The sequence below is a fragment of the Lutjanus erythropterus genome, chromosome 16, assembly GCF_056507025.1.
Source record: "Lutjanus erythropterus isolate fLutEry1 chromosome 16, fLutEry1.hap2, whole genome shotgun sequence".
Taxonomy (NCBI): Eukaryota; Metazoa; Chordata; class Actinopteri; order Lutjaniformes; family Lutjanidae; genus Lutjanus; species Lutjanus erythropterus.
Window position 1 is genome coordinate 27,301,862 of NC_139332.1, and position 22,381 is coordinate 27,324,242.

General features: G+C 40.6%; 1 protein-coding gene across 1 annotated transcript; it reads left to right on the forward strand.

Annotated features, from left to right (window-relative positions):
- The first annotated feature begins 15,782 nt into the window (after positions 1-15,782).
- On the forward strand, positions 15,783-21,954 carry LOC146313219 (serine/threonine-protein kinase Sgk1). The gene is made up of 13 exons (XM_084738470.1): positions 15,783-16,000; positions 16,496-16,571; positions 18,130-18,205; positions 18,300-18,340; positions 18,455-18,512; positions 18,604-18,687; positions 18,861-18,992; positions 19,101-19,213; positions 19,683-19,806; positions 19,908-20,003; positions 20,102-20,257; positions 20,372-20,461; positions 21,165-21,954. The coding sequence occupies exons 1-13, from the start codon at positions 15,919-15,921 to the stop codon at positions 21,327-21,329; spliced, it is 1,293 nt and encodes a 430-aa protein (XP_084594596.1). The 5' UTR covers positions 15,783-15,918; the 3' UTR covers positions 21,330-21,954.
- The last annotated feature ends 427 nt before the right edge of the window (positions 21,955-22,381 follow it).

A 22,381-nucleotide genomic window follows, 5' to 3' on the forward strand; every position in this document is an offset into this window, starting at 1 on the left:
CGGCCATGAAGCGGCTGAATAATGCTGAAGCAGGACAAACACAGGTGCAGATCTGTAAGAGACAGCAGGAGGGGATGAGCAGCACATACAGTGAATTTTTAGTCCATCTGCTTTTGGAGGGAGAGTTTTGTAGAAACAAATTGCGGGATTGGCTGCGGTTGCAAACACAAACACTGATTTCCTCTGAGCAGAAACATCTCAATGTGTTGTTTGAAACTGAAGTACAGTTTAAAACAAGCCGAAGGTTTTTAAACCGCCATGTTGTATATTTTATTTGGGTTTGTCCTCCACATTTTATTCCACATTAGGGCTTCAAAAAATTGCTATTTTCATCATCATTGTTGATTATTTTTAGAGTTATTGGCAAAATTGTTTAATCCATCAATGTAAAAATACTGAAATATGCCCATCACAATTTTTTGGAGTCCAAGGTGACGTCTTCAAAGGTCTTATTTCGTCCAATCCAAAGATATTCAGTTTATTTTGATGTAAAACAGAAACAAGAGCAAATATTAATATTTGGAGATCTGGAACCACTGAATATTTGTTATTTTTTCTTGATAAAATCAAAGCTTTTTGGGGGGGATAGTATGGGCCATGAAGGCCCTGCAGGTGGGCCTTGAGAGGTCGTGGAAAGTTTGAAATGATCATAAAATTTAATTTATGATCAACGTTGAAAAGGTAATCTGAACTTATAAATGATTTCACTTCCTGAGATCCTCCTTGCCCATTGGAGACATGTAACTATGGTAACCTGTGCCTTCAATGAACTAATTCAAACAATATATTTCACTTTGCAATGTGAAACCTCTCTTACATTTAATTTAAAGCGTCACTGATGTTACGCCAGAGCTGCCTTGGTTTCTGCTGTCACTACTCAAGAGCTCCTAGCACTACTGCATTGCACTGTGGGATATTTATTCCAACATAGTGTGCAGTTTTTGCATACTGTACTATTTTCCTGGAAATAGTACGGACCTCACAAACTATTATTTCCTTCTAAGGTTTGGGCATCTCAATCTCACATTCTGTTTTAGTGCGCTAAAATGCATTTAAGTATTGAATTTTCAGACGCAGCGTAGTCTGACACGTAAAGTCACAATGAGGATCAGAAACAATTTATTGATCCGTTTGTGTTACAGTTGCTCCCATTCAGGAATAGAGGTGAGCATTTAGAAAATATAAGAACAGAAATAGAAAAATATAAGTTTGTAAAAAAGTTAAAAATATATATATACAACCTCTTGTCTTAACATTTCAGTTTTTGAAACTTTTAATTTCATTCATTCATTCATTTTCTGTAGCTGCTTAGTCCGTAAAGGTCGCGGGGCTGCTGGAGTCTATCCCAGCTGACATTGGGCGAGAGGCGGGGTTCACCCTGGACAAGTCGCCAGTTCATCGCAGGGCTGACACATAGACAGACAACCACTCACACTCACATTCACACCTACGGGCAATTTAGAGTCACCAGTTAACCTAGCATGCATGTCTTTGGACTGTGGGAGGAACCCGGAGAACCCGGAGAAAACCCACGCAGACACAGGGAGAACATGCAAACTCCGCACAGAAAGGCCCTGGGGGATCAAACTCAGGACCTTCTTGCTGTGAGGCGGCAGTGCTAACCACTGCACCACCGTGCCGCCCGAAACTTTTAATTTAACCAAGTAATCATGGCATTATTCCACATTAACCAGATGTTTTTCTCTCTCTTTCTCGTGCACATTTCTGATGCAGACTTTTCTTAAATCTCGCTTTCATTCACATGGCACATCACATGAAGTTAAGATAAGCAAAACAACAATACAGATTAGATTTCAGGGTTTGTGTCTGACAGGAAACAGTCCTGCAAACAAGCAAGACAGCAACAATTGCTTCCTTCATTTCTGTGTCAACTCTGCCACAATGAAGCCAAAGATCGTCAGTGACAAACAATCACATGTCTGAAACAACATGTCGGCCCGTTTCTGTGTCACTCCAGACTCACATCCGTCTCACAGCGCCCTGCTCGCACTCTTGTCCTAATTTAAATTACATGCAAATCTGTCCAGTCGGCGTGGTTTGTCACACATTATTTCTGTGCCCTGGCCTCATCGTGAAACACTCAGGGTGCATTTCTATTTTTCAAACTAACATCCTCGCAGTCTCAAGTTACATGATATCAACCTGTATTTATTTTCATTTTTCCCTGTGAACTGTGCGGTGCGGTGTTGTTCAAGGTGATGAGCAGGCTGAAAAAATATGTTTGTTGGCGAAGTTGCTCCATTTCAACACAGAGCTGCGGATATAAGATGACTCAGTGAAAGTTTTAAAGAGGAGGCCCAGTTCTCTTTTTAGAGTCCATTTTGAATGAGTGCATTTATAAACTCCCCTTGACCTCTTTGAGGTTTTTGAATTTGAATAATGCTCGTTAGTCGGCTGTGGGAGCAGCTTCTGTTTGCTGTGAATCTGGAGTTCAGCAGCGGGGCAGGAATCTGTGCGTCACAGCCTTTTGATTCAGTATCAATAAAAGCAGAATGAATGAACAGGCTGTAAAACATTATGAAAATGTGTCATCTCTTCAGTGATTGCATAGAGACGATTCTTTTTTTTATCACCAATGCAGATACATTCTTCACACAATCACCATTATCTGTGAGAACTTTATATCACAATCAAGATAGAAAACTGAGGCTGAACACAGCCGCATAAATTCTTCTTCTAGGGCAAGTCCAAGTCTCATGTCCTTGAGGAGCTTGTTAGAGTGTTTTGTGTCTCTGACCATTAAAATCAAGCAGCATTTTCCCTTCAAAATTGTGTTAATAATGTTTTTACATAACTGAAAGTCACTTGAAGGCATGGACCTAGCAATTAAATGTTTAAGTTGTGTTGCCATGTTTTTTTAAAATATCTTTTATACCATTGTTTTGGTGAATACTGCTTTCTGATTGGCCGGTAGGTGTGCATTAACTCACACATAGTCCAGCTCAAGTTTAATCACAGTTCAAAATTAATCCACAACCCAACTTTAATCACGGCAACATTAAAGTGCACAACTGCCAAAGCTCACACCACCAACCAAAAATCTTCTCAGCAAACTGAAAGATCACCTGACTCCATCTTCTGCCTGTTAGCTCAAATGCTACAAGAAGTTGCGGCGCTCCCTTTGCAAAAAGTGGTTTAATAATTAATGAGACTTGGACCTGGGAAGCACCTGTGTTTGTTGGCATGTCTGCCAGCCCCACCTAACTAGTTTGCATATTGAAATCCGATCACCGCGCGGGCAGAATTGAGCCATTATTATTACCAGGTGTAAATACAAAAGACCACGGATCGAATGTCACTATCAAGATAATGTATCCAGATACAGATCGCATGTTAACACAGAGTCTCAGGTCTACAGCTGTGGTGTAAACTGATATCAACTTTTAAAGGGAACCCACAGCTCTCATATCCTCTCTCAAAGGTACAAATTAAAGAAGATACTTCAATAAATGAGGGAAACAAACAACACTAACACATATGGAGTCACTACATGGTTGTGAAACTGGCTAACTGAATGCCTGGAGCAGGTTTTGGATGGACTTCGGCCTCCTCAATTGTTCATCCGTCCTGTAGAAGTTTTCTAGCAAATCTCTGTTGAATCTCTGTTGAAATCTTAGATGTAAATACTTGAATATCTATTAATGGGTGATATAGCAGATGACCATATAAATATTGCACTATGATTGTAAATCACTTGTCCAGCCTCAGAAGCAAAATCATAATTTAACTCAGCATCTTTGTTGGTGACAAATGGTCTAACTCATCAGTGATGCAGCTGATGCTCCTGTACGTCACCTCCCACAGACCTCGCTCTTCATCACACAGCACTCATTGTATCTGATGGCCTCCAGCTAACAAAGCAATCAGGGCTGTCAGTATGACTAACCGGATAATTTCACCCCCCTAAACTCCACAGAGACAGTAAATGAAGGAGGTAGAGGAGGCTGGTGTTCAGTAGTGGCCAATTAAAAGCAGATTTAAACCCCTCTGTGTCTGTTCCCTCTATTCCTCAGGTGGTTCCCTTGTCATGGAAACTGGTTTCCCCTGTGGCAGGACTCCCACGCTCACGGGAGCCGTAACCAGACACCTGCTTTTGTTTTGCTCGATGCTCTCCAGGTAGATAAAAGAACAGATGAGGGTGGAGGTGGAGGGGTGGTGAGGGGGGGGGGGTGTACAGAGGAGGAGAGGCAGGTGCGTCACACATCTTTGGTTTCAGCTATTTGCTCTCCGCGCAGGCAGGGCAAGAAGAGGAAGAAACGGCAGAGGGAAGAGGGAAGTGCAGCAGGGAAAGTTATTTGCCTGTGAATCGAACACTTTTCTGACCAGAGCTGCAGCGAGAGCCATTGAAAAGAAGACGGACGGAGACAGAGAGAGGGAGGCAGATTTTACAGGAGGACTACATCTTTCTCATGCACTCCATCACCTGGACGCTCTGCAGCAGACAGACGTTCATTCATCAGAAACCCGGCGCTCCACAGCAAACATAATCAAACACTTAGAGGGACATGAAGACCGGCAAGAAATCCTTCATAGGTAGGTGCTCCTTTAATTCTGTGTGATGAGACTGTCTGGGGAATAATCTGCAGGCTTTTCAGCACCACAGCAGAGGATGATGCACCTTGAGACGTGCAACTTTTCCCTCTAACAGCTCAATCATCTAAATAATGTCCCTTTTATTGCCTCTTCAATCATGTGACTATTATATGTTTATGACTGTTTATTAACTATTCAATCCCCTCCTCCCTTCTGCATTCCCTCTGCTTGCTTTGACGTCATTGGCACTACTTAAGATTGCTTTTTGGCCACAGAACCAGCCAGATCCCAAATTCAAAAGGCATCATCTGACACTGCTCAGTCCGTTCTTGCATTGTCTGGTTTATTTTGTAATGACAAACGCAGAGCCTCTCACCTCCTCTCTGCAGCTCCCCTTCGCTTTTCATCTCATTTGTCATATGAGAGGATAAAAGCCACTGCTGGGGCCTTGACACCGTAACCAGGACTGAAAGGATCGGATGGTTTTGGCATTCACTGATCAACAGTTCTGTTCTTGCCGCTAGAGATGGAAAGCACAATGTCCCTTTTGTAAAAGCTCCTAAATGTTAAAGGTAAAATCAGTACGATTTGCCCGAGCTCTTAGCAAAACGCACCAGAAAGACAGTTGATTGCTGAGTCTCATTGCCCGGATGTCAAATACAGAAGTTTTGGAAGAAGAAAATAATGAGAAAAATAAGGAAATACTAGCACAGAGAAGCGTCTATGCAGATACAGCCACCACCACACACTTCTAGTGGGTCACAAGTGATGATTTAGAGGGATTATGTTTAAGGATTATGCATATCGTGCCTTTAAAGGAATAGTTTGGCATATCGGGGGAAAAAACTACAGTTATTCAGTTTCTGTCTAAGAGTTAGATACAAAGATTTCCCATGACTGTACAGACATGACGCTAGAGCTAGCCGACAGTTAGCTTAGCATAGTTTATCTTAAAGATTGAAATTAGGGAAAAACAGCCAGCTTGACTTTGCCCAGCAGAAACAAATTATTCCCACCAGCGCCAACTAAAGCTCAAGAGTTAGCTTGTTAGTTTAATCCGTTGTGGCCCTGGAGTCTTGAGTGGTTACGTGCCAACTGGTCCCTGTGATGACAAGAATCAAGAAACTTACTACTCCCCATCAATAAAGTGTACAGCAGGTATCACCTCATTAAAACAACATTTTATTTTTATACTTTGAACATTTTCCAGTTGCTTTGGAAAGAGCCAGGCTAGCTATTTCCTCCCGTTTCCATTTTTTTAAATGCTAAGCTAACCTAACCAGCTGCTGGCTGGATCAAAGCACCATGTGATTTGCAATATTGTTTAATCGTTCAATCTATTAAATGTCAAAAAATTATGAAAGATTCTCTTAGCAATTTCCGAAATTTGACACCCCCAAATGTCTTGCTTCGCTTACAACCCAAAGTTATGCAGTTTACTGTCATAAAGGAATAAAGACACTAGAAAATATTCACATTTAAGAAGCTGGAATCAAGAGAATTCTTACTTTTTTCCTGAAAAAAATATTCAACAGATTAATCAATGATTAAATTGGTATTTTTAATTGAGCAATGGTCCTTCGGAGCAATGGGCTAGGGCTGGGTACCAAACTATTACTTCACTGCTATCGAGAATTGAAAAATGCCTTGTCATTTCGTGCTAAATTTTGATACCTTAGGAATAAATCCCCAATTGTGGTTTATTTTTTAATTTTTAGTTGTGCAGCTGCTTTGAGTGGAAAAAAAAAATACCAAGGTGCTGAAACAGAGAACTAAAGACTTGACACAGACAACTCTAACCACATTCTGGTAAATAGATTTCTGTTTCTATGTTACGAAACTGCTGCATAAAAGGGAGAAGAAAATGGGAACCAAAGATTTGCACCGTAATGAGTAATGCGATTTTCTTTTCAAGGTTTTGTTCGGTAACAAGTATCAAAGTCAAGGAATCACTAACTGTATTGGTATAGGAAGGTTTTGAACAACATCTAGCCCTGAATTAGGCATTTGTGTTCGGACTAATGGCCGTTTGGTCCCGTGGGATGTTTTTTTTTTGATTATTAAGGTTTAAGAATGAAGGGCCCTCAGAACAATGGGCAGTCCCTGCTTGCTGTGGCTTCAAATTCCCCATACATGGCATGACAGGTATCAATCTTCTAATCTAATCTATCATCTTACTAAAACCGTCACCACGCCTGGTTGTTTCCGTTATGCTTTTGTCTGTGTTTAAAGATGTTAGCCAGATGTACATATTTGGCCTCATCTGTGAAGCCTCACAAAGCCTCTGCCCATAAACTTAGCTTCACTCATTCTGGTCTGGAGATGCTCAGGAGGTATTTGTTTGGATTAGGGGCATCACGACTGGCCGTAGACCAGAATTACTCTGGATCAGACTTGAACCAGCTCCTTCACATTTCACTGAATAAACGCACCACTCACCGAGCCTTCGTTGCCTGTTTTCAATTTGGGGAAAAAAAAAAAACACCCACGCTGGCTGCATGGAAAATTTCTCAGAAAATCCACAGAGAATACGCCACGCAGTCACACAAACATGCCTCATCTCGGATCATCCACATCTTGTTTCGGGAGTTGTTGACGAGGCTCCGGACATGCGAGGCCGCAAATTGGCACAATGCAGCTCGCTGTCGTCGTCATCTGAACCACTTCACACACTTGATTAACTAGTTTAGTTTCCAGCTGCCACGCTCGATTGATTCTCAGCGGATGTTTTCCAGATGAATATCTCATAGTGATAACTGACCTCATGAATTTTTCCGCTGAATTTGCAATCGCTATCGACACTCAGCAGACCACAAACTGGATCAAATTAATAACTTGGTGGTGGCTGTGCAAGTTGTTTGTTTTATTTATGCTAGCCTGACTGCTTCTATGTAGTTCAACAACCAGGCTCACTCCACACAGAGTTATTGTAGTTTTGTGTTTTCCATTAGTTTTTATTTTTATTTAGCTTTTTTTCAATTCAGTTTAGTTTCATTTATCTTCCAGAGTGGGTTTGCTTGTTTTGTCTTTTTCCCTGAGTAAAATGTTATTTATTTTTTAATAGTTTCAGGTTTTTTTTTAATTATAATATGGGGGGTATTTGTCAGGGTCAAGATTCAAGACGTTCAGAATATGTATTACAATAAAAACAACACTTTGTGAAGGCAACTGACTCACAGTCACAGCCTCAATAAACATGCACCAATGCCTCCTCGCACTTATTATGCAGAAAAATTTGACCAAATTGACATAAACTACAATAACATTTCCTGTGTATTTTTACTTTATTTGAGTTAGTTTTCATAGTATATAATATCATTTCAGTTAGTTTTTGATTTTTGTCAAATGTCTAGTGTATATTTAGTTCACAATTTCTTTTTTCAGATCTAGTTTTAGATTTTAGTATTGTTTTAGTTAAAGCTACAACAACGGCTTTGTTGGTTTTGGAGGCCCCTGTGAAGAAAAGCACGAGCGTTTCTTTGATAAAATCCACAAAATATAACGCCACAAATAAAATTTAAATAAAGATCTCCTCCTACTTCATTGCAGCTGGCTAACGGACTATTCACTATAACTTTGCAGGCTTGTTTAAACTGATTTCACTGAGAATCTGACCCAGTGGGTATTATAATAACTATAGAAGTAGCCGATCTTCTCTCTGATGGTCTGGTCTGTTTATGTGGGTCATATAGAGGCATAGAGTGTTTCATAATCACTTGAAAACTCCTTGTAGTAGCTTTAACTACAACAACCTTGACTCTAGATTTGAGCTCAAATGTTTTTTTCCACGCGCCGTCCTTTCATATGATCACAATGTCCTGGCATTGAACAGAGAAACGGGAACTGCATTCAATGAGGGAAGTCAGCACTGTCCACTGATTCATGATGTTTGGCCTTCAGCTGCTGTTGGTGAATGAGAGTCTGGTGTTCTGAATGAAAATGTCTTTTTTTAATCTGCTTCCTCTCGACAGAACTGTTACAGTTTCAGTATCACACAGGAAACCTGCTATATAGAGCGGTTTGAGTCATTTTCAAGCAAAAATGTCAAAACATTTGCTGGTTCCAACTTCTTAAATATGAGGATTTGCGACTTGTGACAGTAAATGAAGAGTCTTTCTGTTTAAAATTGATGGCCGAGCAAAAGAAGCAATTTGAAGAGGTCATTTTGGGCTCTGGGAAATTGTGATGAGCATTTTTCACTTTTTTTTGCCATTTTATAGAAATGTTTAATCCAATACTGAAAAGAGCCAGCAGTAGGAATGTAACAATACAAAAAACTCATAGTACGATAAAATAAAGGGCTGCATGGTATGAATTTGGATATTGCACTTGGCCATACTGTGATTTCAATAATACTGTGATGATTCTAATAGTTTTTATTTCAGTAAAATGAAAATTGTGACGTGAAAATCATAATTTCCACTATTGCAATCCCAATTTCAGTCAAAATAATCGCAGTGCATGACTTTTTTCACTATATTGTGCAGCAAAATATTTAAATAAAATAATAAACAATGTAATATCACAGTAAATATTGGCACAGTACAGTACAGAACTGAGACATTTTTTATTGCAATAATTATAGTCTATATATTGTTGCATCAGTAGGTTAATTTATAATGAAAATAATCATTAGTTGCAGAAATATGATGTTAGATTGGAGGGTAAAACCAGAGTGCATCAGGAAAAAAGCTCATCTAACCATCATGATAGTAATTATAGCAGTAATAGCAGTCACATTAATATAATTAATAGAGGCTTTATGGTTCAAAATAGGCAGGATCATCCCTCTTGCTTGGCAACAAATTAAAGTAATGCATCGTTTGTAATAATTTGGCAGCAGTGCACGTCTGAGTCATCACATAAGAGAGAAAACATTTCTTTCTGCTTTATTATCAGATGAAGCAGGCGCATGAGCAGTCATCTAATCCTCCGTGGAGAATGAGAAAAATAAAAAACACAGCTCATCTCCTGCCTGGGAAATTCAGGAGGGAAACAAAGACGGTTGTAATTCTAACTCTGCTTTCATGAGCCAAAATCTGCTCCCACTCGCTGGGGGCCCGAGGCTGCACTGCGACGCTGCCTGTCGGACTGGACCGCCACCTCCAGTCTGCGTCTCTGCGGTTCTCTGTGTGAGTAATAATAAGTGCCAGGAGTGTGTGAGAGGACGATGCAGGCGGCAGGCTTGACCAGAGGAGAAGAACCGGAGGGAGATGTGATTTTTTGCGGAGATTTGACTGTGTGGGTGTGAGACTCACAAGGCCGTGATCGCTCCTGAGAGCTGGTCAACAAGACCCACATTGTAATTAGAGATCCTCCATCCTCGTTAGCCCGCAGCCTTCCTGCCAGCCCTCCAGTTGGTCACCGAGGACCTGTCTTTTTGCCTGTGTGACTCATTCATCCACCTTCTGCTGCCTCCTACACTGGAAGCAGGCAGCACGGCAGGTAGAGGACTAGCTTCTCGTGTGTGACCGTGATATTAGAGTCAAATAGCTAAAGCATCCAGTTTTCTGACAAATAAATACTCAGTAATCTTTGAAAACATCAGAAGATTGTTTAACACCAGTTAACACTGTTCTGAAGGCATTTCCTGTATCCTTAAAGACATTTTCTTGCACAATAAGATTTTTATCTCTTTCCCAAGTTGCAGCTTTTTACTTTATTTTCTAAAGAAAGATGGTACAGTAGCTGGAAATAGCATATCTCCTCGCTCAATCTGCACATGAACCAGATCATATTCAAATGTATTATTAATAATATAGGTATCTATGAGGGTAAAAAAAACAGTTCTCTTCAGTGTCATGATTCTTTTTTTGACTTGATTTTTTTTTATTGCTGAATCGATTTTTATGTATGTAAATAACCAGCACCTAGGGCGTTAGCTCAATGCTAACACATCATGAGAATTCCCATTGACACGCTAATGGAAATTAGCATTGTGATCACAGTGATACTGTCTTAACAAATGGATCAGTTTCACTTCACTACTTACTTAACTACTTGTGATGTGCATTGTTTTCAAAAATACGATATGCAGTCTATAGACGTGTATACTTGCAGAATCACAATACTTAAGAATTGTAGTATATATCAAATCAAATTATAGCAATTTCAGCTCATTGTTTAACTGTTTGGCTGAAGCTTTACTCTCTTTGCTTTGGTCCCAGCAGGCAGCTGTTTTCACAGAAAAGGCTCTAAAGACGGACTCTACACTAACTGCTCAGCACCAGACAGACACATTTAGTGATTAGCAGATTAACATAGCGGAGATTTTAGCTGCTAAAGATCCAGATATTTCTCCTCGGAGCTGGTGGACTGAAAACCGAGCTAAAAGAGGGTGAATATCGGATTTGCATTCATTAGATGGCTGGAAGCACAACTCGAAATCAGTGATAAGTTTGCTCTGTAAATGCTGGATAAGCAACTGTTTGCTAACAATTGTTAACAATTTCTTTCAGATGCCCTGGCAAAAAAAAAAATATTGCAGGTTTACAGACTCTGGAAATGCTTTAAGAACAGATATGTTGTTAAGGAGTCAACACATCCTCTGGTATGAATTTTTCTAGACAAATTGGATGCTTAGCTCTCCATGTCACGAATGTAACACAAGAAGCACAAGCTCGGGTTAATTTTCAATTCTGTTCACACACGACCGGCAGCCCCAGAGAGAGCCTGCAGTCATGTGGCACCACGCTGAGGCCGGGGAGTTTTGATCGATGGCACCCTGTGAGAGCTGGAAAGGCTTTTACTGATGAGTGGATGTGGCGGCAGGTGACTCACATGACGGCTTGTCAGCAAGCAGAAGTCCTGCCGGTCTGCTCAGCATCAATCACACGATTGGACAGGGGGGATGGAAAAGCAGGGCAGCTTTTGTGAAAGTGCTAAATAAAAACCTGATTAATCTGGCATGAGGAGGACATTTACAGACAGACGGAAAAAGAAAGCAAAACAATCTCTGATTCATGTCAAATGCATTTGTAATGATGCATCTCTATAGAACAGAAACAGGTCTGACTGAATGTGAGACTCCTTTCACACCTCATGATCTATATGTGGGGTTTCTTACACAGAAAAACATCATGTAGAAAAAGGGGAAATACCGCTTCAGCCAGCTGTGCTTTGCTCGACACCACCTGACTTTCTGTTCCATCACAACACGCAAATCAAAGACAGAAGTGGCAGAAAAATAAAACTGTTTGAGGGAACTGCCCGTGTCATGTTTATCCTTCATGTTACCAGAAATGACAACACGATACACCTGAATAATTCAGAGAACGACTACATGAGGTGAGGAAAAAGCCTGGGAGAGCCGGTGTCACTGTCATGCAACTGGATCCGGTGTGTTTCTGTGTGTAAACAGAGCTGAAGCTGAGCTCTGAGTGTTTACTCGGGTATCCAGGGTATGACATGATACACTACTGTTCCAGCTGGCTCTACACCAGCTTGTTTCTATTTGAGCCCAGATAGAGATCTTCACTTCCTCTTTTAATAATACCAGAACTATCGCTCCTGCGAGTTCTCACTTCCATTAAATCATGCATGACTGTCACATGTCAATCTGGGGGCAAAACCCAGGAGTTCCCCGCTGTCACGGCTCAGCTGAATGAATCTCTGAGGACTAGGGCAGATGTTTTTATGAGAAGTGGTGGAACAAGTTCTCAGATCATTTACTTAAACGTACTACAACGTACTACTAAAACGCAAATAAGGCCATTATTGTCTATTTTTATGTTGTTATTTTTAATGCCTGCCTCTTTGTTGGCATACAGACTGGAAGACCCTGTTTACATTTTTCCAGGTAAAGTTTAAGTGAGTATTATTTAGCCAGTTAAAGACAACAAAGAGGAGATTATTATTTAGCTAATTTTATTTTTGATGATATTTTGTGGTTATGTCAGTGGTAACACTACTGCATTTTTGCAGAATGACAGTGGATTAATTGGTTGGTTGTTTGGCAGAAAATAATTTGTGACTTTTTGCTGGTTCTGGCTTCTCAAATGTGTGGATTTCATCTCAAACTAAAAGTATCAGCACAGTGTACTTAAAGTAACAGGTTAAAACACCCACAACGCAAAAAGACAAACACTTTGGCACTTTTGGCATTTTTTTCACAATGTTTGCCTGGAAAATAATAAAATAATAAAAATAATAGTTTTAAGTAATTAATCGGCTTCAGCTCAATTAACAGTGCATCATTTTATGGTGTGTAAAATACTTATCTCTTGATCTGTGAAGAAACTACTAAGAAAAGCTCTCAAATAATTGGTAAGCCATGGTAGGTGATCTAACGCCCTATGAACAAAGGCTGAGTAGGGCTGTGACGATAACGGCATTACCGCGGTTATGTGACACCTGCTGCGAGATCACTGCCGTCATCACTGCAAATCTTATTTTGAAGAATCATTCTCACGTTGTTTTATCACCCAGTGCATTTGAGATCACAGCACGGATCAATTAATACACCTATGGATCATCACTGTCATAAGACAAGTCAGGAACACAGCCTCTGATTGGTCTACAACTCAAGGCATCGTGGGATTGCCAGAGGATGGCTAACAACATGCGAAAAACAACAACAACTGTTTTGAACATGTAAAGAGTGTTAAATACTCACTGACAACATTCAGCATCGGATTCATTATTATGGATTTATTTTACTGCGTCTCTAAAAACACGCTGCAGTTCAAGGCTGGATTACAAAGCTTCTGAAAGTGATACGATCGCATCAGAGCCAATGATGTTAAGGTGCAATGCTAGCATTAGCTTAATGTTAGCCTTTCCTGCTCAGCTGTCTTCAGGGCTAACCCCTGTCACTTATCCAGCAGTTAGGAAACAAGAGATTAAACGTTTCTTGGTCTTGAGAAGCGGCAGGGTTTATTTACTGATGCACTGTAACCTCAACTGTACATTTACTGCCAGACTGACAGCTCTCCTCTTGGCCATGGGCATCACCATCACTCTCAGCCTACTGCTTCCTCTCATTCACTTGCATGCCACACATATATTATGCATCGCCCTATCCCTTAAAGGAGCAACATTACTCTTGTAAAAGTATCTTTCAGTAAAGTCCTATAAAACATAATTATTTGGGAAGTCACGGTAAATTGTCATTCTGTGGGATTATGTTGCTTTTTCTGAAAAAATCCACACCGTCACAACTCTAAGACCGAGTCTTTGCCGCAGCAGCCCAAGATCAATTCCAACCTTTGGCCATTTGCTGCAATTCATCCCCCTTTTCTCTCTTCTCTTCCTCTCTTCAGCTACTGCTAATATCCAATTAAGACAATAAAAGACCAAAAAACAATCTTAAAAAAAAAATTGCAGTCAGGTAAAAAGTGCAGGATTCCCCCCATAAATATAAAGTTGCACAAAAAGCCCATATTCTGCTAGTAAATTCCTGTAAATCTTACACACCGGACCTTTAAGTACAATACTTGGATTCTTCTCCACCACTGTAAGACAGAGCATCAGTTACACAAGAAATGTTTTTGTCCTTATTCTCTCTCTGCACGGTGAGATTGTTCTGAACTCTCCTCCAAAAGCGATGATTGCTCTGTGAGCGATCTGACGACACTTCAGTCAGCAGACACCACATAACCCCCGCTCTAAAATCACTATCACTGACTGGAACATTTGCTATGCAGCTCACCCTCCTCCTCAGGCAGTATAGCTTCTATCTGCATTATGGCACAGTTATGTAACTTACAGGGTTAGTGGACCACGTCTGTGACAGCTGGACTGATCACTGATTCGGCTTAAATGAGCATGATGTCATGTGTGATTTCTCTGAATTTACATAATTCCATCGTGCAAAGTCACCTTTATAACCTTGGCTTCATCGGCAACGGAAATCCACTAATTATTCAGGATGCACAGCACATGGAGATTTCAGGAAATTGCATGTATTTAAACAAGGGATTGTCCATGCATTATGTTTATGCATTTGTACACCTTCTTCTACCTCCTTCCTCAATCAAAAACTGCAGTAGATGAGATGCAGCAATCGTGACATACATTTCTCCACATCCTTTCAAAATAAAACGACTGCAGGGAAGCTCAGGAACATATGACTTAATAACAGATTTTTATCCCTTTGTCCACATTTATGTGTCAGTAAAATTCCTCTGTTGTAGTTGGTCGAGGTGAGGCCAGTTTAACCATTTTATATGTTGTTGAAGAGTTTAATCTAATCTATATTTCAATATTTCAATATTTTGTTGTTGTTTAACTAAAAGTCCAAAACAGACAGCAAATTCTCAATCTTTAGAAGCCAGAAACAGAGAATGTTTGGCATTTTTCTACAATTTTTAAGATAAGACATGCAGATTTGTTATTTTTTCTCTTGTTATAAATTGTTTATAGCCTTTGTTAGAGCCACTAACTAATATATATAAGAATGTATAGAAAGTGCTGCTTGCATTTGTTAAGTATGATGAAAATATTTTGGTAGCAGCAACAAAAAAGCTAATTTTCAGAAGTATTGCGCAGTATTTGAACATTGCAGTGGCCCTATGACAATTAAATCAGTGGCCCCAAGCAAATTTGAGTTTGAAACCTCTTTTTTAAGGAAGGACATGTAAATGTAAATGTTATCAGGGCATGAGAAGCTGGAAACAGAGAGCGTTTGGCTTTTTTTTCCCACAATTTTTAAGATAAGACATCCAGATTTCACATTTTTCTTCTTCTAATGATTCATTTCTATTGGCTCTGTGTGGATCAACACGATCAGAAACTGCAGCAGCTGAAATGCTGCAATCGTGACATACATTTCTCCACAGCCTTTCAAAATAAAACGACAGCAGGGAGGCTCGAGAGCAGCCCAAATCAGCCCATTTTTGGTGGTCTGCATGACATCAGAGAAAAAGAGAAAGGACTCTCAGCAGCTCCCGTTCGTGTGATAGTGATTTCCTCTCACTTAATGACTGACTTTAATCCCTTTGTGTGCGGCGGTGATTACAGTCAGTTGGAGTTTTCCATTCAGAGAAAATGATGAAGAGGAGGAGGAGGAGGAGGTGGTGGGAGATCTTGCCTCCCACCTCCCCCTCCTCCGCCTCTGCGGTGAGCTCTCCTCGTCATCCCCCGCCGCCTGCTGCAGGCAGAATATGGCTGCAGCGGAATCCCGTGACGTCACGCCCCCAGTCACGCAGTTGCCGTGGTTACGCGGATGACGAGAAAATGGGTGTCGCCCTCCTCGAGCACCATGTGGTCCGTATATAAACAGGCGCTGGCAGCGGGCAGCTGCTGTTGAGAGCGGAGCGCCGCGGCTGAGCTCTGCCCGTGTGAACTCATCGATAACTGACCGATAGAGCATCACTGAGGAACTATTATTGATTTTTCTTCTTCGCGTCTGTATTGGATATTTAAATGTCGTGCAACATGGCTGTGACCGAGGCTGGATGTGATCTTACTTACTGCAAAATGAGGGGAATTGTCGCCGTTCTCACCGGTGAGAGATTAAAAATATACAATTATGATAATTTATATTAATGACAAGATGATTATATTTTAATTAGTGAACCAAACTAAACGCGTTTATTGATTATGTGCTGAAAAGATAAATTAAACCTACTTGCAAAGTGCTTTTCTGCTCTACTTTTATGGAAACATCACATAAATCGCTTTAAATTAAATGGTGCTGCCAATAAAAATGCATAAAAATCTCTACTTTGGGTATTTCCATTGTGGTTAATAATCTGGGATGGAAAATGCTTTGTTGGCTACTACTGTTGGTATCTCAATGAGTGACCCAAGTGGTTGCATAACCTATAAGCCCGCAGCATTAGAGGTCTATGCACAACACGCAAATCTACCCCATAATAACAGGATATGTGGAACTCAAAAAACAGCGGATTACAGCTCTAACACACATTTTCTCCTCTTAATGTTTTGCATCATGTGTGCTCAATGATGCTGAATTCTTTGCCTCTCTTTCCATCTGCAGCTTTCATCAAGGAGAGAAAAATGGGGCTCAATGACTTCATCCAGAAGCTGGTGTCAACCCCACATATCTGCCAACAGTGAGTATTTCCTTTAAAAATATTATCCATGAGCGGAGAGCTGCAGCTGCTGGTTGATTCATTCATTAGCTGTCAACTCTTAAATTAATTTCCAACTATTTTGATCATGCTTTAAGTCATCTTTTAAGATTTTGGCTTCTTAAATGTGAATAATTTCTGGTTTCTTTATTCCTCTATGACAATAAACTGAATATTTTTGGGTTGTGGACAAAAATGCTGTGTGATTAACATTTTTTCACCATTTTCTGACATCTTACAGACTAAACAACTAAGTGATAGATGAGAAATTGATTGACAGATGAATTGATAATTAAAAAAAAGTCATTAGTTGCAGCCGTACAATGTGGAAAAAGTTTGGATGGAAACTCAGGCAGTGTCTCTGGGCGTCAATTACTTCCTGGCTCTAGTATTTATTTCTGATCATGAGCCCATTCATGTCCAGTGTCCAATCCAATCAGCCACCTGAGTCTGGCAGGACATTCTGTGAACTGTATAATCTGGGTCCAAGAAGCCTGGGTAAGAATAGTCCTTTCATGACGAGCCAGTTAGCAGCCTCTCCACTGCCTAATCACCTTTCGCAGCAAATCCCATCTGTCCCCTAGACGAGGATAAAGTGGTAATTCAGTTATTACATGATACATGGCTCGTCCCATCGCAGCGTCCTGACCTCCAGGTCGGGGTCTTGCTGGCAAAATACCTGTGCTCGCTGCGTCTGTCCCGTACAGATGCTTTGTAAGAAAAGGGTGTCTGAGTCCTCCCGCAGAGTCGTCTGAACCTGCCTGTCGTGGGTCAGCAGATTAAGCTTTTTCTCAGACAGGTTAGACACCGATGAGCTGGTCCAAAACTTGACCTGTCTGGACGTTTCACACGGTCATTCACAGACTAGCAGGGAGCGTTCATTCAGCTTTTCAGACTCACAAACTAGGGATCTAAATTAGCAGCCAACTGCTGCAAAATGTGCACATGGCTGGTGGATTTGCTTCAGTCACAAGCCAAAAAAACTAATAGTAATCTTTTGAGTAGCTGGTAAAATTTGGGCATTCACTGGCCATTCATGCCAATGGACAAAAAAGTTCACTTTGAAACTTATGCTGATTTCACTGTGTCACAAAACTCAAATGTAGTCATTCATATTGAATCCAGGGCTGCAACTAATGATTCATTCAATTGTCAATTATTTTGTCCATCATTTCTAATTAATCAGTTAGTTGTTTGGTCCATAAAATGGTGAAAATTGTTGATCAGTGTTTTCCAAAATCCAAGATAATGTCAACAAATGTCTTGTTTTGTCCACAACCCAAAGAAATTTAGTTTACTGTTAGAGAGCAGTACAGAAAAGCAGAAAATGTTCACATTTCAGAAGCTGAAATCAGAAAATTTTGACATTTTTTCTTTCAAATTTGACTCAAAACAATAGTTGGTAATTGATTTAATAGTTGACAACTGACTAATCACTGCAGAACACTAAATGAACACATGAACACTAAATCACATAATGAAATGACAGTGGCTGATGTCAAAATCAAAATTGTGACCAGCTCTGTGTGTTTTTTTCCAGTGTTGAAGTTAACAACTTCCTGAAGATTGATGAGAATCAGAACGAGGAGGTTGAAAATGAACTTCCTGAAAGTCCGGTAAGCAGGAAATGTTTACTGTCTGACTTTATGACTCATCTTCTTTTCAAACTATGGCCATGTATTCATAATTTCCCCGTGTCTTTTCTTCTAGATGTGCCTACATTCGCGAAGTTCACTGGCTGAGGAGACTCAGTAAGTAGCCTTATACTAACACTACTTTTAATATACACAACAGATCAGATTTGTTAAAAAAAAAAAAAAAAAATCAATAAAAATCCTAATCACCTGTTTGTTTCTCTGCATTAGGATCAAACCCTGTGATTTTGACTACCTCAAAATCATCGGCAAAGGCAGCTTTGGAAAGGTGAGTCTTTATGTAACTGATGTCTCTTATCTGCTCATACGTATCTGCTGCAACACCCCCATCGCTCATGCAAATATTTGCTCTATTACAGGTTCTGCTGGCTCGACACAAGGAGTCCACCAAATATTACGCTGTTAAAGTGCTACAGAAGAAAATCATCATGAAGAAGAAAGAGGTAAAGCCTTTAGATATGGTTTCATTTCACATTACACACTGAAAACTCCGGCAGAGATCAAGATTAATCGCCGTACATGCAGTTGAATCCATATTCCTCTTGTTTCGTAATGTAAAATGTCATTGTGATGAATGCGGCATTAAAGTAACTTTTATATACTGTTTTCCTTCCAGCAAAAGCATATCATGGCTGAGCGCAGTGTGCTGATGAAGAACATCAAGCATCCCTTCCTCGTGGGACTGCACTACTCCTTCCAGACTACTGACAAGCTCTACTTTGTCCTCGACTATGTCAACGGTGGAGAGGTGCGTTCAAGTCCCATCACGCCCACCAGATATGAACCGCAGACCAGAATCAGGTCAGAGGTACGTTTCAGGCTGATGTTGACAGATGTTTGTCTGTTTTCTCTGCAGCTGTTCTACCATCTCCAGAGGGAGAGGATCTTCCTGGAGCCCAGAGCCAGGTTCTACGCTGCCGAAATTGCAAGTGCACTTGGCTACCTCCACTCCCTGCACATTGTGTACAGGTAAGGAATGATGCTGCACTGCCCCCTAGTGGACATTTGTTAACATGATCTGTGCTAAACTGAAAAGGAGCATAGATCTCTTGTCTCTTGTTCTTGTTGAAAACTGAATGACATCTTTACGCCCTTTTTTTAACTAGTTAAATGAGAAATATGTTATACATTTACTGTATTAAATCAAAAAATTACCATGACATGTCACAAGAGATTAAGGAGTCATGCTAAAATGAAATAAAAATGCTACAGCCAGCATGTTCTCCTTCTCCAGGCCATAATAACTGTTTTTGTTTACACGTTTCACATTTATTGGAGTTCAAATTACTGCTGAATGTTTGCCAAATGAGTTATTGTCTATTTAAGACTTAAAGAATTAAAAGAGAATAAATCATTAATAATCTTTTAGAATGAGTAGATGTTTGTAACTGTAAAATTCAGCAAAATGTTAATGGAGTCCTCTTCTTCTTCTTCGAAGGGACCTGAAGCCTGAGAACATCCTGTTAGACTCACAGGGCCACATCGTCCTCACAGACTTCGGTCTTTGCAAAGAAGGTCTTGAGGCCAACGGGACAACAACAACCTTCTGCGGGACACCTGAGGTACAAAACAAATCTCTCTTCATCCTTATCAATACAGAAACTCCACCATAGATAGACTATAATAGTCAGACATGGGTTGACCCTTGTTTCTTTCCTCACAGTACTTGGCCCCTGAGGTTCTCCAGAAGCAGGCGTACGACCGCACCGTCGACTGGTGGTGTCTGGGATCGGTGCTCTACGAGATGCTCTACGGACTTGTAAGTGAAACCTGTGACTTTAAGTCTCTTGGTGGATGTCTGCTGCTTGTTCACGCATTTAAGAAACTTAATTTGTGGTTGTCGCTTTTGCTTTACAGCCCCCGTTCTACAGTCGAAACACAGCTGAGATGTACAACAACATCCTGCACAAGGCTCCGGTGCTGAAGCCCAATGTGTCAAACGCAGGCAGGGAGCTGCTCGAGGGGCTCCTGCAGAAGGACCGGACCAAGCGTCTGGGAGTGAGGGATGACTTTGTAAGTGTGCGCACACAGCTCACCCTTAAGCACTTATAACGCAGAGAACTGTAAGAGATCCCCGAAGCTTGTTTCTGTCAACCTGCTGATGTAGAATTTGTTTTTCCCCCCTAGCTTGAACTCAAGTACCACTCATTCTTCTCTCCAATCAACTGGGAGGACCTGATGGCCAAGAAGATCACACCTCCATTCATCCCCTCAGTGGTGAGTTCAAACTAAGGCTGCAACTCAGGATTTTTCATCATCGATTATTCATTTTCTCAATGTAACGTCAACTTCAACTTATCCATGCATATCCGTATATAAGTATTTATTAACTACTGCAGCAACGCTCAGTTAACATGAAATCCAACACCGCCGGCGTTCTTCTACCAAATCCTACTGTCTAAGTTATAGGCAATGAAAGTGAAGCTTACAGGTAGGAATGCCAGTCATTGCTGCCCCCTGGTGGTTGGGAGTATTATTAATTAGTGGTGAAAGATGAAAAAATGACAGTTTCGTTAAAGTAATGAAGCTTCACTAAACTAATAGAGCTATTTGTGCATTAACAAGAGAATCAAAGCAGACATTTACTAACTAAGCAGAGCAGTGATGTTTGAGTGACACTGAAGCCATCTTATATTTCTAAATAGGTGCCTCAGATGTCCTATACATGGTGCAGTATTAGTAGTTAAACACATGTAAGAGAGCGTCCTGCAGTGTCACTCTAATCTGATAAAGAGCAGTGTTTTTCAAAACATCACTATTTTATGTATTAAATAAATAGACATTGGAGCTACTTCGCTACTTCACAACGTCATCAACCTACATCTTTTGATACTGTTCTAACTGAGGGCAGCAGAAATGATATAAAATCAATCCATTAGACTACATGTCTAATTCCCGTTCTTCCTGCTTTATTTGACAGACGGGTCCCACAGACCTGCGACACTTTGACCCCGAGTTCACCCACCTGCCCGTGTCCTCCTCTCTGTGCACCGACACCCCGACTGTGACCAGCAGCATCAAGGAAGCGGCCGGAGCGTTTCCAGGCTTCTCGTACGGGCCTCCAGCAGAGCACTCCTTCATGTGAACGCCCCACCATCTCTCCTCCTCTGTCACAGGAACTCACATGAACCAGGACAAAAAAAAGCTCTGGATTGAGAGTCGCATCTTGACTGAGGGACCACGCCGGAGCAGCCTGTGTGGAGGGACACAGGCCTGATAAGAGGATCTTTACTGACAAAACAGACATGAACAATCTTGAAGGATCTTGTGCATGAAACGTGTACAGACGGGAACTCTCATGTCACAGCAACACTGGCCCTACTCTTCTGCCTCAACCATCCAACATTAAAATACATGTGTGCCAAGTATGGATGCACTCTGGGGTCACGAAACATCGCTCTCGTGAAGTGACATGAAGAGAAGTGCCTGAGGTTCGAAAGGCAGTTTGGAATGGCAGCAACAGCATCATCAAAAACTACAAACTCATTTGACTTATTTGGGCTTTTTGACCTGAGCGCTGCCTGTTAGGCTAAGGGTGATGCCTTCTTTAAAGCTACTACAAGGAACTTTAATATTTTGTTGATTCTGGAGCCCCCTGTGGACAAAAGTGGAAGTGTTCCCACCCTAATAACCACAAAATATAACTTCAAAAATAAAATTATCTGCTTCTTTTTCAATGGCTAAATATGATTCGGTGTAACTTGGAATAGGAGAACTCAACCCGGTGGCAGAGAATCTACTTGTAGTAGCTTTAAATGTCTACATGTTTAAACTGTCTATGTTCACAATGCATTGTTATTATTTTCATGTAAACGCTCAATTGCACTTGAGGAAACAAGGGTCAGGAAAAGTGAAAATTCAACTTTGGATGAGACAGCTGCATATCTTTCCACTTTTTATTTTCATATCTGTTGTTCTGACAGAGAAATAACGGCATTTCAACGTTGTACACTAACAGTCATACTTGGACCAAACTGCTTTAACACAAACACTTTTTTTGACCGGTTTGTCCTCATAAACTGAAGATCAAAGTTTTACTGTACTGTGTAGGAAAAAAAAGTTACATATTTTATTGCAAAACCAACAGGTTTTCCATGTTTTAACAACCACAAACATTCTTTCTTTACTTTTAAGAAG